At 31.1% G+C, this 18559-nt stretch overlaps 2 protein-coding genes across 2 annotated transcripts; one reads left to right on the top strand and one right to left on the bottom strand.

The window, feature by feature from the left end:
- Nucleotides 1-3258: 3258 nt before the first annotated feature.
- LOC110727600 (short-chain dehydrogenase TIC 32, chloroplastic-like) lies at nt 3259-8408 on the top strand. The gene is made up of 8 exons (XM_021907180.1): nt 3259-3466; nt 4038-4269; nt 4449-4528; nt 5387-5540; nt 6032-6110; nt 6821-6908; nt 7166-7212; nt 7974-8408. Exons 1-8 carry the CDS (start codon nt 3340-3342, stop codon nt 8157-8159), a joined length of 993 nt encoding a protein of 330 aa, XP_021762872.1. The 5' UTR covers nt 3259-3339; the 3' UTR covers nt 8160-8408.
- Nucleotides 8409-9450: 1042 nt separating this feature from the next.
- On the bottom strand, nt 9451-15433 carry LOC110727601 (probable kinetochore protein SPC25). Its single transcript, XM_021907182.1, has 8 exons — nt 14990-15433; nt 14692-14757; nt 13590-13736; nt 12350-12463; nt 12171-12260; nt 11950-12069; nt 11471-11676; nt 9451-10140 (listed from the first exon to the last, which is right to left on the bottom strand). Exons 1-7 carry the CDS (start codon nt 15165-15167, stop codon nt 11525-11527), a joined length of 867 nt encoding a protein of 288 aa, XP_021762874.1. The 5' UTR covers nt 15168-15433; the 3' UTR covers nt 9451-10140; nt 11471-11524.
- Between the last annotated feature and the right edge of the window lie 3126 nt (nt 15434-18559).

Consider the following 18559-nt stretch of genomic DNA (forward strand, 5'->3'; position numbering starts at 1 on the left):
AGTAATGTAGTTGAAATCTATCAATATAACCAGTACATTTTATTTTGTCACTTTTTCAAGTACATGTTTTGACAGTAAATTGTGGTAATATTAATTAACCTCTTATTAGAACATAATTCGGCAATATACATAGACACATAAGTAATGAATAAATCGCAAAGTGTTCAATGTGGATCGGAACGATTGGTTAGCATAGATGGACATGAAATGGTACTATAAATGCAAGTTCATATGTATGTCTACTTGTTATTACTATCTTCATATATATCTTGCATGAGAAATCCAGGCCATCTTATATTAATACAATCAATGACTTAGTTTAGCTTATGATTTATCTCCAATGTGATGTATTTCTTACCTACAATTCTCATATATTTTACTAATGCATTTGCTTTTAAGATTCAAATCCAAAATTTAAAATAATCATTATAACTTCGACACCATGTAAGAGAATCATTTTAACAAAAAATGTTGTACTGCATTTGTTCCTAATCAATGGGACACAATATTATATAGAGTCATCCTAATTAAAATAACATATCCCTATTGATTTTTAGGTTAAACTTTGAAGATCTCATATTAATAACCTTCACGATAATACACAATTATTGACTATGAATTATTTAAATAAATACTTGTATTAATTAACTCATCATGGTGTGAACATACAATCGAAATACATAAAGTTAAATATTGAATGATAATTATTATTTTTTAGCGAAAACCTCATCGATATTATTATATGCCATGAGCTCGTGACTAGTAGACGTACATTTATGTAACCAAATCAAACTTATAGGATAAAAATTCAATGATTAAGCTGGAGAAAGGCAGTATTATAGTTATAGGCAAATTAAAGAAATTGTGCTTGGTTTGGTTTGGTTTGTTTGAAACAGGTTCTATAAATTCTTGTTAGGCCTAATCTTTTTGTCGCAACCTAGCTAGATTACTATAGGTTAGGGAAACAAAAATCTACAATGCTAAATTATGTTGTTCACTTTGTGATGATCAATCTACATCTAACTGATTGGAGTACTATATATGTAGACTACTGTCATTTTGTAGAGTTTTCCTACTAGTGTAGGAAAAAGGAAAACAATAAAAAGGGTACGGACATTCACCAATTAATTAAATTAATTAGCAAAAGAAATGATTATTCGATTATATTAACTTGCACCTACTTATTATATGAAGTAAGGTTAATGATCTCTTTCTTAAGACAATTAATTTAATTGGTTAGATATTTGGGCAATGACTTCTATTTTGACAGAGTATAAAACATATTCCTGGATTTCAACCATCAGCTTAATCTTTTGATTGAGATGATCCTCTAACATGATATCGGAACCAACGAGCAGTGACACAAAGGTTACGGGTTCAAATCTCATTCACCCCCCACTTTAATTTCAAGTGGGGATATTACGCGTAGGGTATGTGGAGGACCTATGCTGCATCCAAACATATTCTTGGGCTTCAACCATTAGCTTGACTTGTTGACTAGTCTATTACAGATAGTATTTTAATAGAAAAGTAAATGTGATTGGAGATATTGAAGAAAATTTTTAATTGACTGAGAGAGCGAGGTAAATTAGGGTGAAGCCCTGAAGTCATCTAGTTTAATTAAATGCAATTCGTTGATTAGAGACCCCTTAAATAAAGGTGTTTAGAATTATTAGCCATTAATTTCAACTACCTTTTTGACAAAGAAAAACCCTAAGCAAAACTCGGTCTCTAAACGTGACAGCAATAATACCTTTAGCATTAGTGTAAATTAAAGACTCTTTAGGTTATTAAGCTTGTCTTGTGGATTAATTAATTAGGTAAACAAATTAAAGATGAAGCTTCCCTTAAGACAGCATTAGCATTTGGTTTTCAGCGTGTCGTTAGATGGTTAAGGGAAATTGAAATTTGATGGTGACAACTTTAACGATTGCTAGCCAAGTCACCCTCTACCATGTCTTATTCTTCAACTTTTCCATTTCACATTTTTTTTTGGTTATAGCATTATTCATGAGTAGAGTTAATTTATTAATTAATTGACTAGCTTAACATGAAAAATCCTCCGAAAATTATCCATCCAATATTAGGAGCTCAGGACGTCACATATCTATCCACACTCAAGTACATACAAGTATACAACAAACTATCTAATACGATACTAGCTTCACATATAAGGAAATAAATGAGTCATTCATATTATTTATTCATCGATCTGACCAAGTATATATAAAATATGTCCGTCCTTGTTAATTTGTTAAATAAGGTCGGTTACTGTTGATTTACCTTACTATACCGACCATGAAAAATACGTTGTAATTACTTTGATTCACAATTGGAGATTGTAGAAGCATAAACATTATTCATGATGAGAGATTAATCACAAAGTATAAGTACTCCTTAAACACTTGTAACTTCACCCTCACTTATGTCTAGAATAGCTTTTAGACAAAGTAAATGTAAATAATAATCTGTTCTAGAAGTCTTCCATAAGATTTTCCGCAGGCATAGAATTGTCATAAAATATTTTAATTTGGAAATGTACACTTTATTTTACCACTCTAAGTAAAAACATCTTTATGTCATGTCATATTTTTTCTCTCTTTAATCTCATTAAACTCCAATAGCAAATAATCAATACTCCCAAAAGAAAGCCTGGAAAGTAACAAGTAATCTCAATTGCCACAAAGAAAAAAAGAGAGGAAAACAAATGAAAACCAATAAGTATGAACAGTTTAACCACAAAAGAAAAAATATAAAAATTAAAGGAGATCGATTGACAACTTATTGTGGAGATTGCCAATTGCACCTCCATCACTCTTATTAGCTTCCTTTCAAAATTCCAATTTATTTTTTTACTATAAATTCTTATGAAAATCGCACATATTACGTGTATCTTACACAGACCAATAAAATTAGGTGTTTCAGAATACATCGAACTAATAATATAAACAATCCATCCATTATTTTTCTTACGAATAATTCATTTTAAGAAAATATGATAAGATAAAACGCCCTATTGAACCAAAATGTAGCGCAGATTGGCCACTGTGTGACGTTTATGTAGATTCCCTAATGTACTATAATACATACTAGTTACAGACATATGAGGGCCAATATCATTGGGGATGGACCACCTTGGTATCTTATGGTCTATGAGGCAGCATAAAATAATGTTTGCTCCTTTGGACCACCAACAAAATTAATTAATTTACAAAATATTATTATAACGTATACTACTATATATATTGCTTTATATATAAATATATCTCACAATAACTTGAAACTTCATACACAAATTTAGTAAGCACATATAATAGGCTATTTCACAACACTAATATCATGAAGGCAGCACTGAAATACTTGGCCGGAATTGCTGGTCCTAGTGGTTATGGCTCTAATTCTACTGCTGATCAAGTTACCGAACATTGCTTTTGTCCACCTCATCTTCTCACGGCTATCATCACCGGTAATTCGATCCATATCTTATATCTTTCGTAAACGATTTCATGTAATTTTTCATTTGTATCTTATCTGATCGATCGAGGAATAACTATGTTGCTAATATCATCGTTTCTAATAGATACATGGCATGAATGAGGCTAGCTAGTTAGCTAGTGTAACATATACTACGTATAGTTCGTGTAACATATACACATGCATATTTATATGTCATTTTTTTTTTTTTATAATAATCTAATAATTTAGTATTAAATATTGCTTGTTTGATCCAAAGGTTGTAGTAGGAGGATTAGTTTTTTGTGTTTATATGGAATTGAAATCTTTTATTGGATCAGAGCACATCACAGCTTTTATGGAAACTTCTGACTAGTATTTAAAACTCATATCCACTTTTAGCAAATTTAATTAATCAAATAAATCACAGCTTTTCCCATGCGTGAGTATTTTATATATTTTGATCATTTTTCAGTCATTGACGTTATAAAAAATTAGTCAATTCCATGCAAATAATTTAATCATGTTTGGATTAGCATTATTATTAAAATGGTGCTGATTGAAATTAATTTTGAATTAATTAGGCGCGACGTCGGGTATTGGGGCAGAAACAGCAAGAGTTCTAGCAAAGAAAGGAGTAAGGATTGTAATTGCAGCAAGAAATTTGAGCAAAGGAGCTGAAGTTAAGGAGGCAATCTTAAAAGAAGCACCTCACGCTCAAATTATAATTTTGGAGATTGATCTTAGTTCCATGGCTTCTGTTAGCAGATTTTGTTCGGAATTCTTGTCTCTTGATTTACCTCTCAATATTCTTATGTAAGTGTTGTATAACATGATTTTATATAGAGTACGTATATATTCATATCATACACGACGTACAGTCATACTCTCTCTGTTTTTTAAAGTTTGGATTTCATAGGTTTCGTAATTATTAATGTACTTAGTAGATAAAAAAATTTGCGAAGTTTTAAAGTGTTAGAATTTCATATATGCAGAAACAATGCTGGAGTATTTTCTCAAAAGCTGGAATTTTCTGAAGACAAGATTGAGCTTACAATGGCAACAAATTATTTAGGTAAGATTTTTGTTCCACTTTTATTGATAAATAAAATCTTTTGTGATCTATTTTGATTATAAAGCTAAGGTGGTGTCCCCATGCATTTCCCTCCCTATGAAAACCTACCAACCTTTTTTTTTTCCATGGTAAAATTGCTCATTTCTTTGGAGTAAATTGCCCAAATTTATCAATTCTTATAAACTCACATTAAAATCACTAAATATTTAAGTTGAACAGGCATATTTCATTGGAATACCAATTAAAGTTTTATTTTTGGATGTTTTAGTGTGATACTGGAATATTTTCTGGATTTAGAAACAACTAGAAGATAGCAACGTAAATGAGTTTGAACAAAAAGGCCAAATCTTAGATGCTATATTTGAAAAAGGAATTAATTTAACTAGTTGACATCTACCAACGACGCACATTATTGTTTTAGCTAGTCTTATGCAAGTTACTATTCTACCAGCAAAAGCTTAACAACTAAAATTTTACTACAATTTATTCCAATTTCATTAGATAACTTTGAAGAGACGCAAGTGATTTTCATGTCAAAACATATAATTACCCTTTTGGATGAAGGAGCAAAACCCACGACGGCATTAATTTAAATTATTATGGAGTATCAATGAGTTTATTTCTTTGTCTATAAATCAAAGTGATCATGTTTAGCTTTTACGGTCAAACTTTTCGTCAAACTTGATTATTGATGTTTAATGCCTGTCATTATATCATTCTCCGTATTAATGAATAATCCAAGCCAGGAAGAAATAGTTTAATTATCTCCGTTTTTTTTTTTTTTAAATAACCGAATTAGGCATAATAGTGTAGGAGAGTAGTGATGGAAAATTTACCTCCACCTTGTTTTGTTGGCAGGGCATTTTTTACTAACAGAATTACTGTTAGAAAAGATGGTGGAGACAGCATCACAATCAGGGATTCCAGGAAGAATAATAAATGTTTCCTCTTTAACTCACAGTTGGGTGAAGAATGATCACTTCTCTCTTTCTAAAATGCTGAATCCTAAGAAGTAAATATTCCCACTCATTTTTTTGTTTATCAATATTTTTTTTAGAGTTTTATTCCATCTACTTGCTCTGTTTAACAAATATTATAACATTTGGACTCTTTTACTACGAGTATTCAATTAATTACTTTCCTTTAATAACCTTCTATCATGATTTACATGGAAAAACTTGTTCATTTGAAATCTTATTAGATTCGTCTGTATATATTATACGTACTCTATATATTAAAATTAAAACATTTTATAATATTTACTTATATATAATTAAGGATGTAAATGATTAAAGTTTTGGGTTAATTACAATTTGTATAAGTTTATATGTGACAATATTTATGAAACAGAATAAGTATTACTATCTCCCTTTTAATATATTGATTAATTATTGGGTGATTTTCAATAAGAAAATTTATAAAAGTAGTATTTGTATGTATACTATCCAGTTCTTTTTTCTTTTATGTTTTTCTGAACTTTATGCTTTTGGTTCAACATTGTAGTTATAATGGTACACGTGCATACGCGCAATCAAAACTGGCTAACATTATGCATGCCAGAGAAATGGCAAGGCAATTAAAGGTAGCACTTCATACTCTTTTCTGTTTCATAAATAGAGTATTTTACATGATTTTATATAAATATATCTATAAGGTTTCAAAAAAAAAAAAAAAAATTAAATATATCTATACTATATTATATGTATAATTTTTTTTTCGAGGAATTAGGAAGTAAGAGTAGAATGTTAACTAATTTCCAATTTTTTAGTACTTGAACATTGCATAAGGCCCCAATTCCGTCCTAGATATGTAGAGCAATTAAGACAGGTCTTTACCCTAATTATCATCAAGATAGGTTTTTCTCATAACAATTTATCACTTATGATTAAACAAACAGATCGAGTTAATACTATTAAATTTTATCGCTAATCCCTATACTATCAACATTTATAATCCAAATGTGGAGATAGTACTCCGTAATAATTAATTTAGATAAAAATTAGTGAACTTTCTGAAATTAGATTAGCTCATAATGATGTACGAATAATTAATCACTAGATTATTAGCTAAGACATGACATTAGATTAGCCTAGCTAATGATCTAATTAATATCCATAATATTTGATAAAATTAAATTAATAAAACTAAGAAAAGAACAAAAAGAAAAGTCAAAAAGATAAGAAAAGGTGCCATAAAAAAACAAAAGAGAAGCTATGATTATAAGAGCACTGGTGTTCTAAAAATTGACTATTTTTCTAATAAAATTTTATCCTTTTGTCTTTAAAAATGCAGGAAAGAAATACAAGAGTAACAATCAACGCAGTACACCCAGGAATAGTGAAGACAGGAATTATAAGGGCTCATAAAGGCTTTATTACAGGCATGCTTTGTCACCCCTTTTAATTTATATACTACATTATCATATAATATGTGATTAATTATTATTAATCACATTTATATTCCCATTATCCGTCCAAAAATATTCATATAGTTTATAATGTACTAATGTATAATACATGATTAAATTATTAATCACTTTCATTATCCTTCTAATTATATTTAATTGTATTTAGATAAATGGGAAACCTTCACAACCGCAAAATGTTAATCATCATGGATTATATTGCTTTGTTGCAGATTCTTTGTATTTCCTAGCAGCCAAGTTGCTCAAGACCACGTCACAGGTTTGTCTCATTTACCTTAAATTTTTGCTTATTAAAAGTCAATTTCATATATTTAGTGCATTTTCGACAAAATCAACATTATCGTTAAAAATAAATGTATGTATTACTCCGTACTAACGCGAAAGTAAGTGTTGATACACGTGTTATCATATGACAAATTGACATATATGAAAGTATTATTTAAAAATCCGTCTATACATTAATTGATAGTTTTCATCTTATGAGTTTATTGGGTTTAAGGATGTAAAAATTCATTGATCGTTTTCATCTTAAGAGCATATTGGGTTTAAGGATGTGAATATTCCTCAATTGAAGTGACTTTCATTGATCAATATCCTAAATCTAATATAAGAATATTCTGCATATATTCTCTATCAATGAAGCGTTTTAATTTCACTAAAAATAAAACCCATCATCTTCCAATATCATGTTTTAATTAGAGAAATCGAGCGACCTTTCAACTAAACCTCTTTTCGACACTAAAACAAAAAATCATTCCCATATCCATTAAAATCTAGTATTCACATCTTTCGTTCATTCCTCATGCACTGCAAAGTCTCATCAAAGATGCTTACTTTCACTTGCACACGTACTGACATATATTGCATGGTAAAAACAAAATCACCTTAGAAATAAGAGTTATGATATGACTTTATACTTTATCTACAATATCAATAATTACTGTAAAAATAAAAAATCAGACATGCCACAAAAATTTGATTCTTTTAATAAAATGTGTGAATGTATAAATTTTTTTGTAGGGTGCAGCAACAACATGTTATGTAGCACTAAGCCCAGAAACAGAAGGTGTAAGTGGAAAGTACTTTGCAGATTGTAATCAAACTTCTTGTTCAGCTTTAGCTGCTGATCATTCTCAAGCTTTGAGACTTTGGAAGCATACACGTTCTCTCATCTGCAGGAGATTACAACATCCTTCACTCTCTTAATTACTATTACTATTTTTTTTAATTACATTAATTAGCAGAAAAATTATAGATGTAAATCTTGTTTTGTTTTTTTTTTTTTCTTTGGTTTATTGGTTTATCTTAAAGTAAAATCATAAAAAAGAATTAGTCTATTAGTCTGTACACCGTACCACTAGTTGGTTCGTAGTTAGTTTGAAAATATTTCATGTATATATACAGAGTTCTATATTACGATACCAAATAGATCAATAAAAATATTATTGATACGAATAATGATATTATTTTGTTGAGTACTTTCAACATATATGCACAAGGTTTAAACTTTTGTTTATAGTTGTAACTTTGGTTTACATCTTCTCCACAAACCCTAGGGGAAAAGCATTATATTACAACATTGCATATTAATTGCCTAAGTTAAAGTATATAGTGCCATCACAAAACCATATACTCCCCATGTTTCATAATGTTAGTCCCATTTGGAATCAATCACATATAATAGTTTACCTTTTTTTTGATGCGCCAACTTCACTACGATAAATAGAAATACGAAAAAAAAAGTAAAAAGTAGGCCAGGGTAATTTCTATTGGCCTCTTCGATACTTCCAAAACTTAGAAGAATATTTAGAATCTAACATTAAAGTACAAAATAATTCATAATTAGTTTATCTTATTTAAGTTTTTTGATTTGTGTTTGGGAAAGCATAAGTCAGCATAATTCAAGGTAGAGATTTCCTTACTTAGAGCCATGTCATTAATCCACAACCAATTAATTCCAAAAAAATTAATTTAAAAATGGAACATATTTAATATGACTAGATCTTTTTAAAATGCCTAAAATAATATATGAAACTAACATTATAAAATGGAGGAAGTAGCATATACTGCTCTATTAAGCCTATGAGAAGGTTAAGAACGGTTCTAGTAAAATATGAAGAAACATGTTATTGTGGCATGATAATGCAGCAAGGGACTCGTTTCGACATGCGTTAATGGGGTTTGTTTAAACTCCCTTTTTTCTTTCTATTCGACAACGGAAAGTATTCTGTAATTTCATATTATCTCGCGTTCTATATTAGTATTATTAATGTATCAAACAAAAGTAACTAAAAAAATGTAAATTCAAGTTAAATATAGATGATTAAAGACATAGTGTGCTACATGATTACATATTTTATGAGATCATGAGATCACATGCTACTGACCTATAACAAGGTTAAGAACGGTTCTAGTAAATTATGAAGAAACATTAGGACATGTACATTAAAGGTTAGATAAACTTACATCCTACAGTAAAAAAAATAATCTTAAGTGAAAAAAGGAAAGATCGAGAAGGTAAGACGTGGTACTAGCAGTTTGTTTTTTAATTTTTTTATTTATTTACGGAGTACTTTCTTTTACTACTTCTACTTGAAAGTTTTTTAACCTTTTTGTAGAGCAACTCATGCTATATTTTGTTCATCGCAATCAATTATTCACCATGTTCGGCTTGAAAAAGACTACTTGTATTATTACCGTCAACAATTAATAACTCCTAACACAATAAATATTACCGTAATAAACTCCAAATCTAAAGAATATTACAGTATGTCTTAACTTATGTCGCTATGTCCATCGAGTGTAAGAATCCTAGTGCTCAAAACTAAGGGCAGGACTGCAGGAAAGTAGAAGAAACAGAAGGCACATCATATGACAAAATATTTACACAAAATGGAACTCAACTTACAACCCTCAGCACAAAAGGAGTTGAAGGACTTAAAAACATCTTGGCAGCAGCTGCGGTCTCCACTCTTCAGAAGAAAATTTGCAAAAAGGATTACCACGTAAATACAATTAGCTATACTAAATAGTAAATACAACTAGACTAAGCTTCACACAACCTGTCAAGCAAATCTGCCCAATGTTACCACGTAACATAGCAGTTAATATTCCTTCCCATAAATTACGTTTTCCCCAGTTTCTGGGGACAGCATATGTGTGTTCATCCTTCTCTAGGTTTTTAACCCTGCAATGTGCAAGTGCAACAATGAATTAATAATCCACATCATAGTCCATAGCATTCTATTATCACAATTTCAAACAGAGACCGGAAAGTATAACCAACTCACACCCTCCTAAATGCCTTCAGAATACACTTTGAAACAATCAAACAGTCCCAATACTTATTGATAAACATATTTAATATACATTCAGATGAACTCACAGAAGAACATCAAATGAGGTAAAAATAGAATTGTTGTTCGCTGAATTAGTCAAGAATGAAGCCAAGCAACACAAGGCATATGTGGTGTTTCCGAAAACTAACATACTACCAGAAAACGGGGAGATTATCAGAGTGATAATGCAGATAGGGGGGGGGGGTGGGGGGAAGGAGATCTAAAATCTTCATAATATTTAAGGAATATCAGTGTTACCTTTCCAACCAAAAAAAAAAAGTTGATTTAGTTCTGCTATCATAATTTGATCCTGAATTGATCCGAATTTAAATTGAGAAAAGTTCCAAATTCCTGAAACATTCATATTCTATTTCCAGATTCCAGCTAATAATCTGAAATTTGGACAATCACTCACAATTCACCACCACCAAACCTATTTCCAATTAAAACCCAAATTTCTTCAGCCAAACAGCTATCCAAAAACAGCCACCAACAGTGTAATATAGCCTATATAGGCACAATCAATTGGTCCTTGCCAAAGCATCATAAACAAATAAACCATGAGGTCTTAGCTTTTTAAAAACACATATTCAAAACAATAAAGAATATGTTATTTTAAATTACTAGGTTATTGTTTTAAGATAACATTATAACCTAGAATCATCCAATACATTTAAAAATAAGCTCCTAGAAAACATATTCTAGGACCTTATTTTTTTTAATTTTGAAAATTACAAGGTTTACCTTTAAATATGTATTTTATTAAACAACACTTGTTACAGACTCTAACAATGCATAGTAAAGAAAAAAACTTGGACAAATATTGTGTAAGAAAAGTCATATATATAGTAGGATCTATAATATTTTGTTGGGTTATTCTAATGTTTTTCAATAAATACACAGGCAAAGGTTAGGTTTCTTCAAGTCACCTACGAGTTCATTGCCTGAGAATGAAGATGAGTTCATCATTATACCAATTCTCTTTTCCTAGCCAAAACATCATAAACAATCAATGAGAACCTATTTTGTTTGTCTAAGAGGCAATTATAATTAGTTGTGATTGTTTATGTATGCACTTCATTGTGCCAGCACACTGCCACACACAAACCTCATTGGAAAAGAAAGGAACAGCAAAACGACAGAAAAAATATTAAAATAAAAGGTATTCTCAAGTACTACCAAAAGACGAGGTGAGCGTCGAGGAGATAGGAAGAGATGAGGTGATTTGGTGCCTTATCCATGATCAAGTTTTTTAGTCTCTCCATTGACTTCTCTAAGTGGTAGTGGCGATTTACTTCTGCTACAAATTGAACCTAAGGAAACTGGAGCAGATAATGAGATACTGGTACAATCTTGATCTTGATATATGAAGTGAGACACTGGCCCTGAGAAACAAAGAAGAATACCATATATTAGAATAATCAACCAAATAATTTGTCGAGCTAACTGATGCAGGAGTATTTCTATTATCATTTCAAATTAAGCAAAAAGTGAACAGCTCCAAAAAATGTAGCAACATGCCAACAACAAGTTTGTAAGTTAGCTAACCACCAGAGAATCCTGTGACTATTATACACAACTTCCACACAGGAAAATAAAAAATGTCAGGTTTACCATCTATGCTTTAAACGAGAGATAAATTATGGGTTTGAGAGTACCTAATGATGTAGTCTGGAATTTTTCTCTCATAATTCTAACAAATCTGAATAGGCCATTGCTCTTATTTAATTCATGGACCAGCTCTTCAATATCTTTCAAGTGTGGCTTAGAACCAAGCACTGCAACGACATGTTCATCACATGTAAAGACAAAAGTCAATGGAAAAATTTATTAGCTATTCCAATAATGTGTTTCACATTCTTTACACCACACCACTTACAAGTATATTTTTCATTTGCATGGCGAACAGTGAAAGAATACTCCTCAGCTGGACATTTTTTGTTGACGCTAGTAAATGTGAATGTAACACCTGCCCCAAAAGACATTTACGAGAGTTGTAATGACTGCATAGCAACAAGAACGCATGCTCCACAACACAATTTAAAAACGTAATATTACCATGTCCTCCATCAATACGGAAACCAAGTATCCTGTTGTACCATTTAAATGCCTCTTGTATTTCTTCTCTGCTCCTAGAAGCTTCCCGACTATTCTCTTCAGATTCAGCAATAGCTAATGAAAATACAAAACAAAAGGAAGAATAAGATATAGAAATCTCAAGAATTAAAACAATAACATTACAAAATAAAACCCGTAAACAATAAAATTTGTTATTGAAATCCATGAGTTTGAAATATATCTGTATTGTACTAGATAATAGATGATCTCACTTAAATGATCAAATCCACTTCGCTCTTCTTGTTTCGTCAGTTTTTCCTCATTCAAGTGTGAATAATGAAACTCTTTGTTTGTCAGGGACTCGGGGTCACCATAAGGTAGATGCTAGGAAATTCTTAAGGATAACCATCATATATATGCTGACAAACTTTATACAAGGAGGAGAACCCATAGTAGGAAAAGACATTTTACTTTCTATAGAGCTTTATTTTCAGCACAGGACATATAGAAAAGCATAAACATTGACTTAGCTATTATTTGCGGTTTAATAAGCAAGAATTAATAGGAGCTTTATCAGCTATAACAAGAGGCAAATAAGCATTGGATACATACTACTCCCTCTGATCCTAAATTTTCTTCCTATTTGGAATCTATATACTATTTACAACTTAAGAGAATCTCCTAAATTCTCTCCAATATATTTAAGAAAAAAAATGGTCAAGTGGAGTTCTGTTTGATTCATCTCGATGAGTACTTTTAGAATATCAAACTTTTTTAATCTTCAATAACATGTAATTATAGATACTAAAGATTTGAAATGTACATTGGCAAAGGTGTTAAAAATATTGGAAACCTTAAAGGATCGAAATGATAGAGAGAGCATATAGTGAAGCAATTACTTTACAATATAACATACCATGGTGTTTACTTTAAAACTGTTTCTTTTGTATGAAAACCACTCACAATTCAAAAGCAACTGACCACAGTGAAAAAAAATATCCCCTCTATGTTTATCCCGAGGGATGTGGATAATTATCTTGGAAGAGGAAGTATGTGATATACTTACTCCACTTAGTACAGAGAAATCTATATAATCATTAACCATCTAGTAAAATCATTTGTAGCCACATGATTGTTTAATAACTCACATCTCCATGGAGTCAAAAACCTAATACACTAACTCTGTATATAACTATATTCAGCAAACATAAAATAGTTCAACTATAGTAAAAACATTTACCTTTTGACTGTTCGGATAGGATGGAAGCATACTCATCTTTTCTAGCTGCTTGATCTTGTACAATTTTTTGAAGCTCATCCGCTTTTACAATCGTTTCAGAAAGGGAGTCTGTTATTGCAATCCGCTTGACCTCATTCCGTGTCTTAACTGTGAACAGACATAACATCAGTACATAGAAAACTGCAACAAAATGCTTGTTAACTGCAGCATAAAGTCTCAAGCTTTCTTGACTCGTGTATATTGTGTATAATGGTCATTCACAATCCCTTATGCAGTGCTACTGTGTAACTAATTAATAGTCATAGAAATTAATGCTAAAAGGTAACAGAATGTAGTTGGTAGATGAAATTCCATATTTCAAAACAATGTGAAAATGTTTGGGAAATTGCACAAATAGGGGAATGGCTTCAAAATAGCAACAATGATGAAGCATGTAAACAATAAAAGTATGCGAGGTTGAATAAAAACATGTGTATGCCCCATTCAATATATATACTCCTATGCCACAGGACCACCCCAACCATGCATTGCGATTTCCAATACAATTATATAAGGCATACATCATCTGGCAGCTATGGTATGGATCTGGAATTTATCCCTCATAACAACTTCTAGAATATAAGTAAACGCAAACATTACACTTATTAGCTTCCAAAGTCTGAAGCAATTCAGAGACTTATGAAGGAAGCAAAATTATACATAGATGTATGACATGTATCACCCCACAACTGTAACTTGGGTACAAACAAAGGATATACCACGTGAGAAGAAGCTTATATTAATCTAGTGCCACATTCCACAATCAACAGACAGAGTGTAATGATCATTGATGTGCTGCAACCAACAAAAGTTAAGCTACTAACCAGAATCGCACGATTTATGGATGTCATGTATGTGCAAGTATTAAGACATACAGTAAACCCTTCATAACATATCAATCCACAGGGCATTGCGGAAAAAGATAGATTATTGACAGATGCTCGCACCATAACATCAAGTTATATGTGAAGGGCAATTGGAAATCTTCACTATTCAATAAAATATCGCCATGATGTTGAATTACAAGCGAAAAATCCGCCACGAAATAATCAAAGAGGCATACCTGCCAAAGCTCTGACCAATTCATCCTCCAATTCTCTTAATTCAACTTTGAGTTTCCCTAATTTCACTGCAATTCAAATAATTTCATCACTCTTATTTACACATAAATTGTCAGCCTAAGCATAAAATATCTCCCAGAATTCTTCAACTCATAATAAAACCAAAGTAATTTCGATAATCCGATAAACCCTAATCAAACACACATAATCACACACAAAAGCGTAAACCCTTAAATCACAACAGAAAATCAAAATTAAATCATAAATAAACAAATTTAGAGTGAAAATAAAGAAGAACACCATGATTATGAACAGTTAATTCAGCTTTGGATCGTTGTGATTGTAGGAAATTCCCAAAAGAGGCGAAAATTGAGTCAGTATTTTGGTGGTGAATTTCGATATCTTTGTTGCAAACTGTTCGAAGCTCGGATAACTTTGAGAGTACAGTTCCTTCTGCTCTGTTATGGAAGGAAGCCATGGGAGGTTGGAAGAGAGAGGAGAGAGAAAGTGAGAAAGATTAGCCCGCCATTTTCAACTTCGAAATTGAGTTCAGTGAAATTAAAGTATGCTTGAATTTCAGAAAGTTGCTTACTACGACACCGTTTTATGAGAAGGGCTAGTGAAATAAGTGAAAGAGACGTAAAGTTTGTGGGCTTTTGAATATGTTGATCTACCAATTACCAACACTTCTATTATTATGGGTCGAGCGTGTTTAAGATATGTGTCGTATCAGCATGTCTCATGTTAAATTGATGAAACAAACCTTGTTTGAATCATGAAAATAAAAATGTATTATGTTGCACCTTTTATTGGTTAATAAGCAAACCTTGCTATTATGGGTTAATCATTCAAAAATGGAGGCAGCTAATGCCCAATGGACCCATATGCTATGCCAGTAGGACGTTTTTTTTTTTTTTTATTATTATTATTATTATTATTATTATTTTATTTATTTATTATTATTCTTTATATTTTTAAAAATAATAAATATTATTATTTATATTTTTATATTTTTAAATATTATTATTTAAAAATAATAATATTTTTTTATTATTGACAGTGATGCTTTTTATGTAATGAGATTAATTTGAAATATGTTGGAAAATAAATTAATTTTACTGTTTTTCTCCACAAAAAATCTCTTCGATTATCAAACTAAACTCTTTCTCCTTCATTTTCATATCATACCATCTCTTCCCCTACCTTCAATTGTTTTTCTTCCTTACTTCCTACATACAATTGCTTTAAGTTGTATAAAATATTATTATTGTGATAAGTTGTGTATTGATTTAAAACTATTTTTATGATGTACAACTTCCGCCAATTTTTTTGATAGTTAAAACATAAATGTCGCACGGGCACTAATTTAATTTAACTCTATTTTTAGATCATTGGTGATTTGATATTTCATATTTTCACTAGCTTCCTATTATAGTTATGTTTTTTTCACCCATCAAAAAAAATCTACTGAATAATAGGTGAACTAAGTTAATCTCACAATCACATAATCACGTATGTAGGTGATTTCTGTAGTTCTATTCACATAAAATAAAATAAAAATTTTAAAAAATAAATAAATAAAATTGGGCCAATAATTCTTCAAAAGCCCAGCACAGATTAAATCAGGCCGAACTTGAAATTTAATAAGGCCTGATCTGAACACCACTAGTTCAAGTGTTCAACCCACTTACAAGTATTTTGAATAAGCTTGAACCCTCATGAGTCATGAACCTGATCCATGGAGTAAATTAGTGTTGAAATCTCACAACTTTGATGATTGATTAGAGTGAAGCCATTGATTGGGCACTTTGGTTGGTCATGACACATGAGGAGAGAGTGCTAAATAATAACTTAGTTAAAAAAAAAAAAAAAAAAAAAGAAGAGGGGTGATTTAGGAGAGAGAATAGGGAATGCCAGGTCATCCTATTGACCAAAATATCAACTTTAATAGTTTAGTTCGCAGCTACTCAGCAGTAGCAAAATTCATCACAGATAGCAGCAAAGCGCTAATCAAGGCTTCTAAGTTCAACATTGGCAACACTAGAGTAGTAGAAGTTACAACTCTTCATAAAGGATTCCAACCATCTCTTCAATATGGCATTAAGGACATTGAAATTGAAGGTGATAACCTATTAATCACTAACGCAATAAAAGACATTTGTACAATATCTTAGCAGATCGAGCATATTATCAAAGACATTCGTTCTCTTCTATCTCACTCAGTTTCACAATTGGAATACCCAACACATCTACTGAAAGGCAAATCGCATAGCAGATAGGATAGTTAATGTAGGTTATTTAGTATCTGGTAGTTTGAGACTTTAGGTATATTATTGATGTTTGTAGTAACACTAGTTTGTTTATTATTTTTTTCTTCTAATACAAAAACGGTTAAGAGTTGGCGACCATTGAGAGGTTAAGATTAAGTGGGCATCGCTTAAGAGTTGGTCATGGGTGAGGTGAATTGAAAGAGATAGGTTTTAATAAAGAACTCGATGACAAAAATTGGAGAGGCTAGGGCAATCATTGGCTTTACTCTAAGGTCAACTTGTTTACATGTACAGATGTACCATTCATTTATTGAGTAATTAAACACGTTCAGTTATTGCTTGCTAATAAAAAATATAGTATACTTGTATAAGCACATCCTACTCACTAAATTCATGTTCTATAGAGGTACAATCGGACGTATAATAGACATGTTGAAATTCTCACCTTCTTTATTAATATTATACAAACTAGATAATAGGGATTAGTGGCCAACCGCAAATTGTACGGGGCATATATATACCATATTAATTCGAGTCAAAATAAATGCACACTCATCTCAAATTCAAATTTTATTTTCTTGATGCATGGATTATTTCAAATCTATAATGTTGATACCTTGCATAATACTTGGTATATGCTAAGAGCTGAGTAACCTTTAATATGTATACCATACTAGCAACATTCAAACATACTATGTAGTGTTTAATTCTTATGTGGAATCACATGTCAAAGGCTTTCTATCCAGCCGAAAGGAGAAAAATTTAATCCACCAAAGGAATAAAAGAGAGACTTTTAATTAAAAACTGCTAAGTGCACAATTTTATCTCCAATATACCGTTGAAAGTTCAATCAATATTTGCTCATCAATGTAACGTTAAAGAGAAAAGGGGAGAATAATAGATACATCATATAAGGTGTTACTCCATTGTAATAAAAAGGATTATAGCTGAATTTTTTGATTATATTGCCTTTTCTCATATTTTTAGGGAAGCTAATGTTGCTGCCCACTCTATGGCTCACCTTGCCCCCCTTGAGTACTCTACTAGGGTGTGTGGGTTGGGAGTTGTCCAAGTGTGGTAGAAGATGTAGTTGCGTTGGATTTTTGCTTGAGCATTAATAATAATTAGTCATTCTGTCTGGCTTTTCTCAAAAAAAAAAAAAAAAAAAAAAAAAAGGATTATTTTGAGGATTATTCCTACAATTTCTTTCTACTTTATGTATTGCTCACGTATGTGTTCATTCGATAGCAGAGGCGGGGCTACAAATGCTAACAATGAAAGTGGCCCGTTGCAATTTTATTAAATTGGTCCCTAAAATCATTTTTTGGAGGAAAAATATGTTACTAAATTCAAAAATTGGGGCCCTTTTATAGTAGTTTTACTTAGGTGGCCTATGCGATCGATCACCCTGCACATGCTCATAATCACCAATGTTCAATATAATTCTTAATTAGATGAAAACAAAATATGATACAATTTTTAAGTAGACAAGAAGGAGAATATATAGTTATTTGTAAATATTACTCCATGTGATGGAGACGTGGTAAAACAAAGAGGAGACATAGATGTTGGTCAATTAAATTAAGATCTTGGTAAATGT

Source organism: Chenopodium quinoa, unplaced genomic scaffold (assembly GCF_001683475.1).
Source record: "Chenopodium quinoa cultivar QQ74 unplaced genomic scaffold, ASM168347v1, whole genome shotgun sequence".
In the NCBI taxonomy this organism is placed as follows: Eukaryota; Viridiplantae; Streptophyta; class Magnoliopsida; order Caryophyllales; family Amaranthaceae; genus Chenopodium; species Chenopodium quinoa.

What these genes read in the sequence shown, in the direction of transcription:
- LOC110727600 (XM_021907180.1), top strand. Translation starts at nt 3,340, where the DNA reads ATGAAGGCAGCACTGAAATACTTGGCCGGAATTGCTGGTCCTAGTGGT. An exon ending in TTACCTCTCAATATTCTTAT is followed by an intron (nt 4,270 to 4,448) that starts GTAAGTGTTGTA and finishes TCATATATGCAG; the next exon opens with AAACAATGCTGGAGTATTTT. An exon ending in TGCTCAAGACCACGTCACAG is followed by an intron (nt 7,213 to 7,973) that starts GTTTGTCTCATT and finishes ATTTTTTTGTAG; the next exon opens with GGTGCAGCAACAACATGTTA.
- LOC110727601 (XM_021907182.1), bottom strand. Translation starts at nt 15,167, where the DNA reads ATGGCTTCCTTCCATAACAGAGCAGAAGGAACTGTACTCTCAAAGTTA. An exon ending in TGCAAATGAAAAATATACTT is followed by an intron (nt 12,070 to 12,170) that starts GTAAGTGGTGTG and finishes ATGTCGTTGCAG; the next exon opens with TGCTTGGTTCTAAGCCACAC. An exon ending in ATTCCAGACTACATCATTAG is followed by an intron (nt 11,677 to 11,949) that starts GTACTCTCAAAC and finishes TTTGTTTCTCAG; the next exon opens with GGCCAGTGTCTCACTTCATA.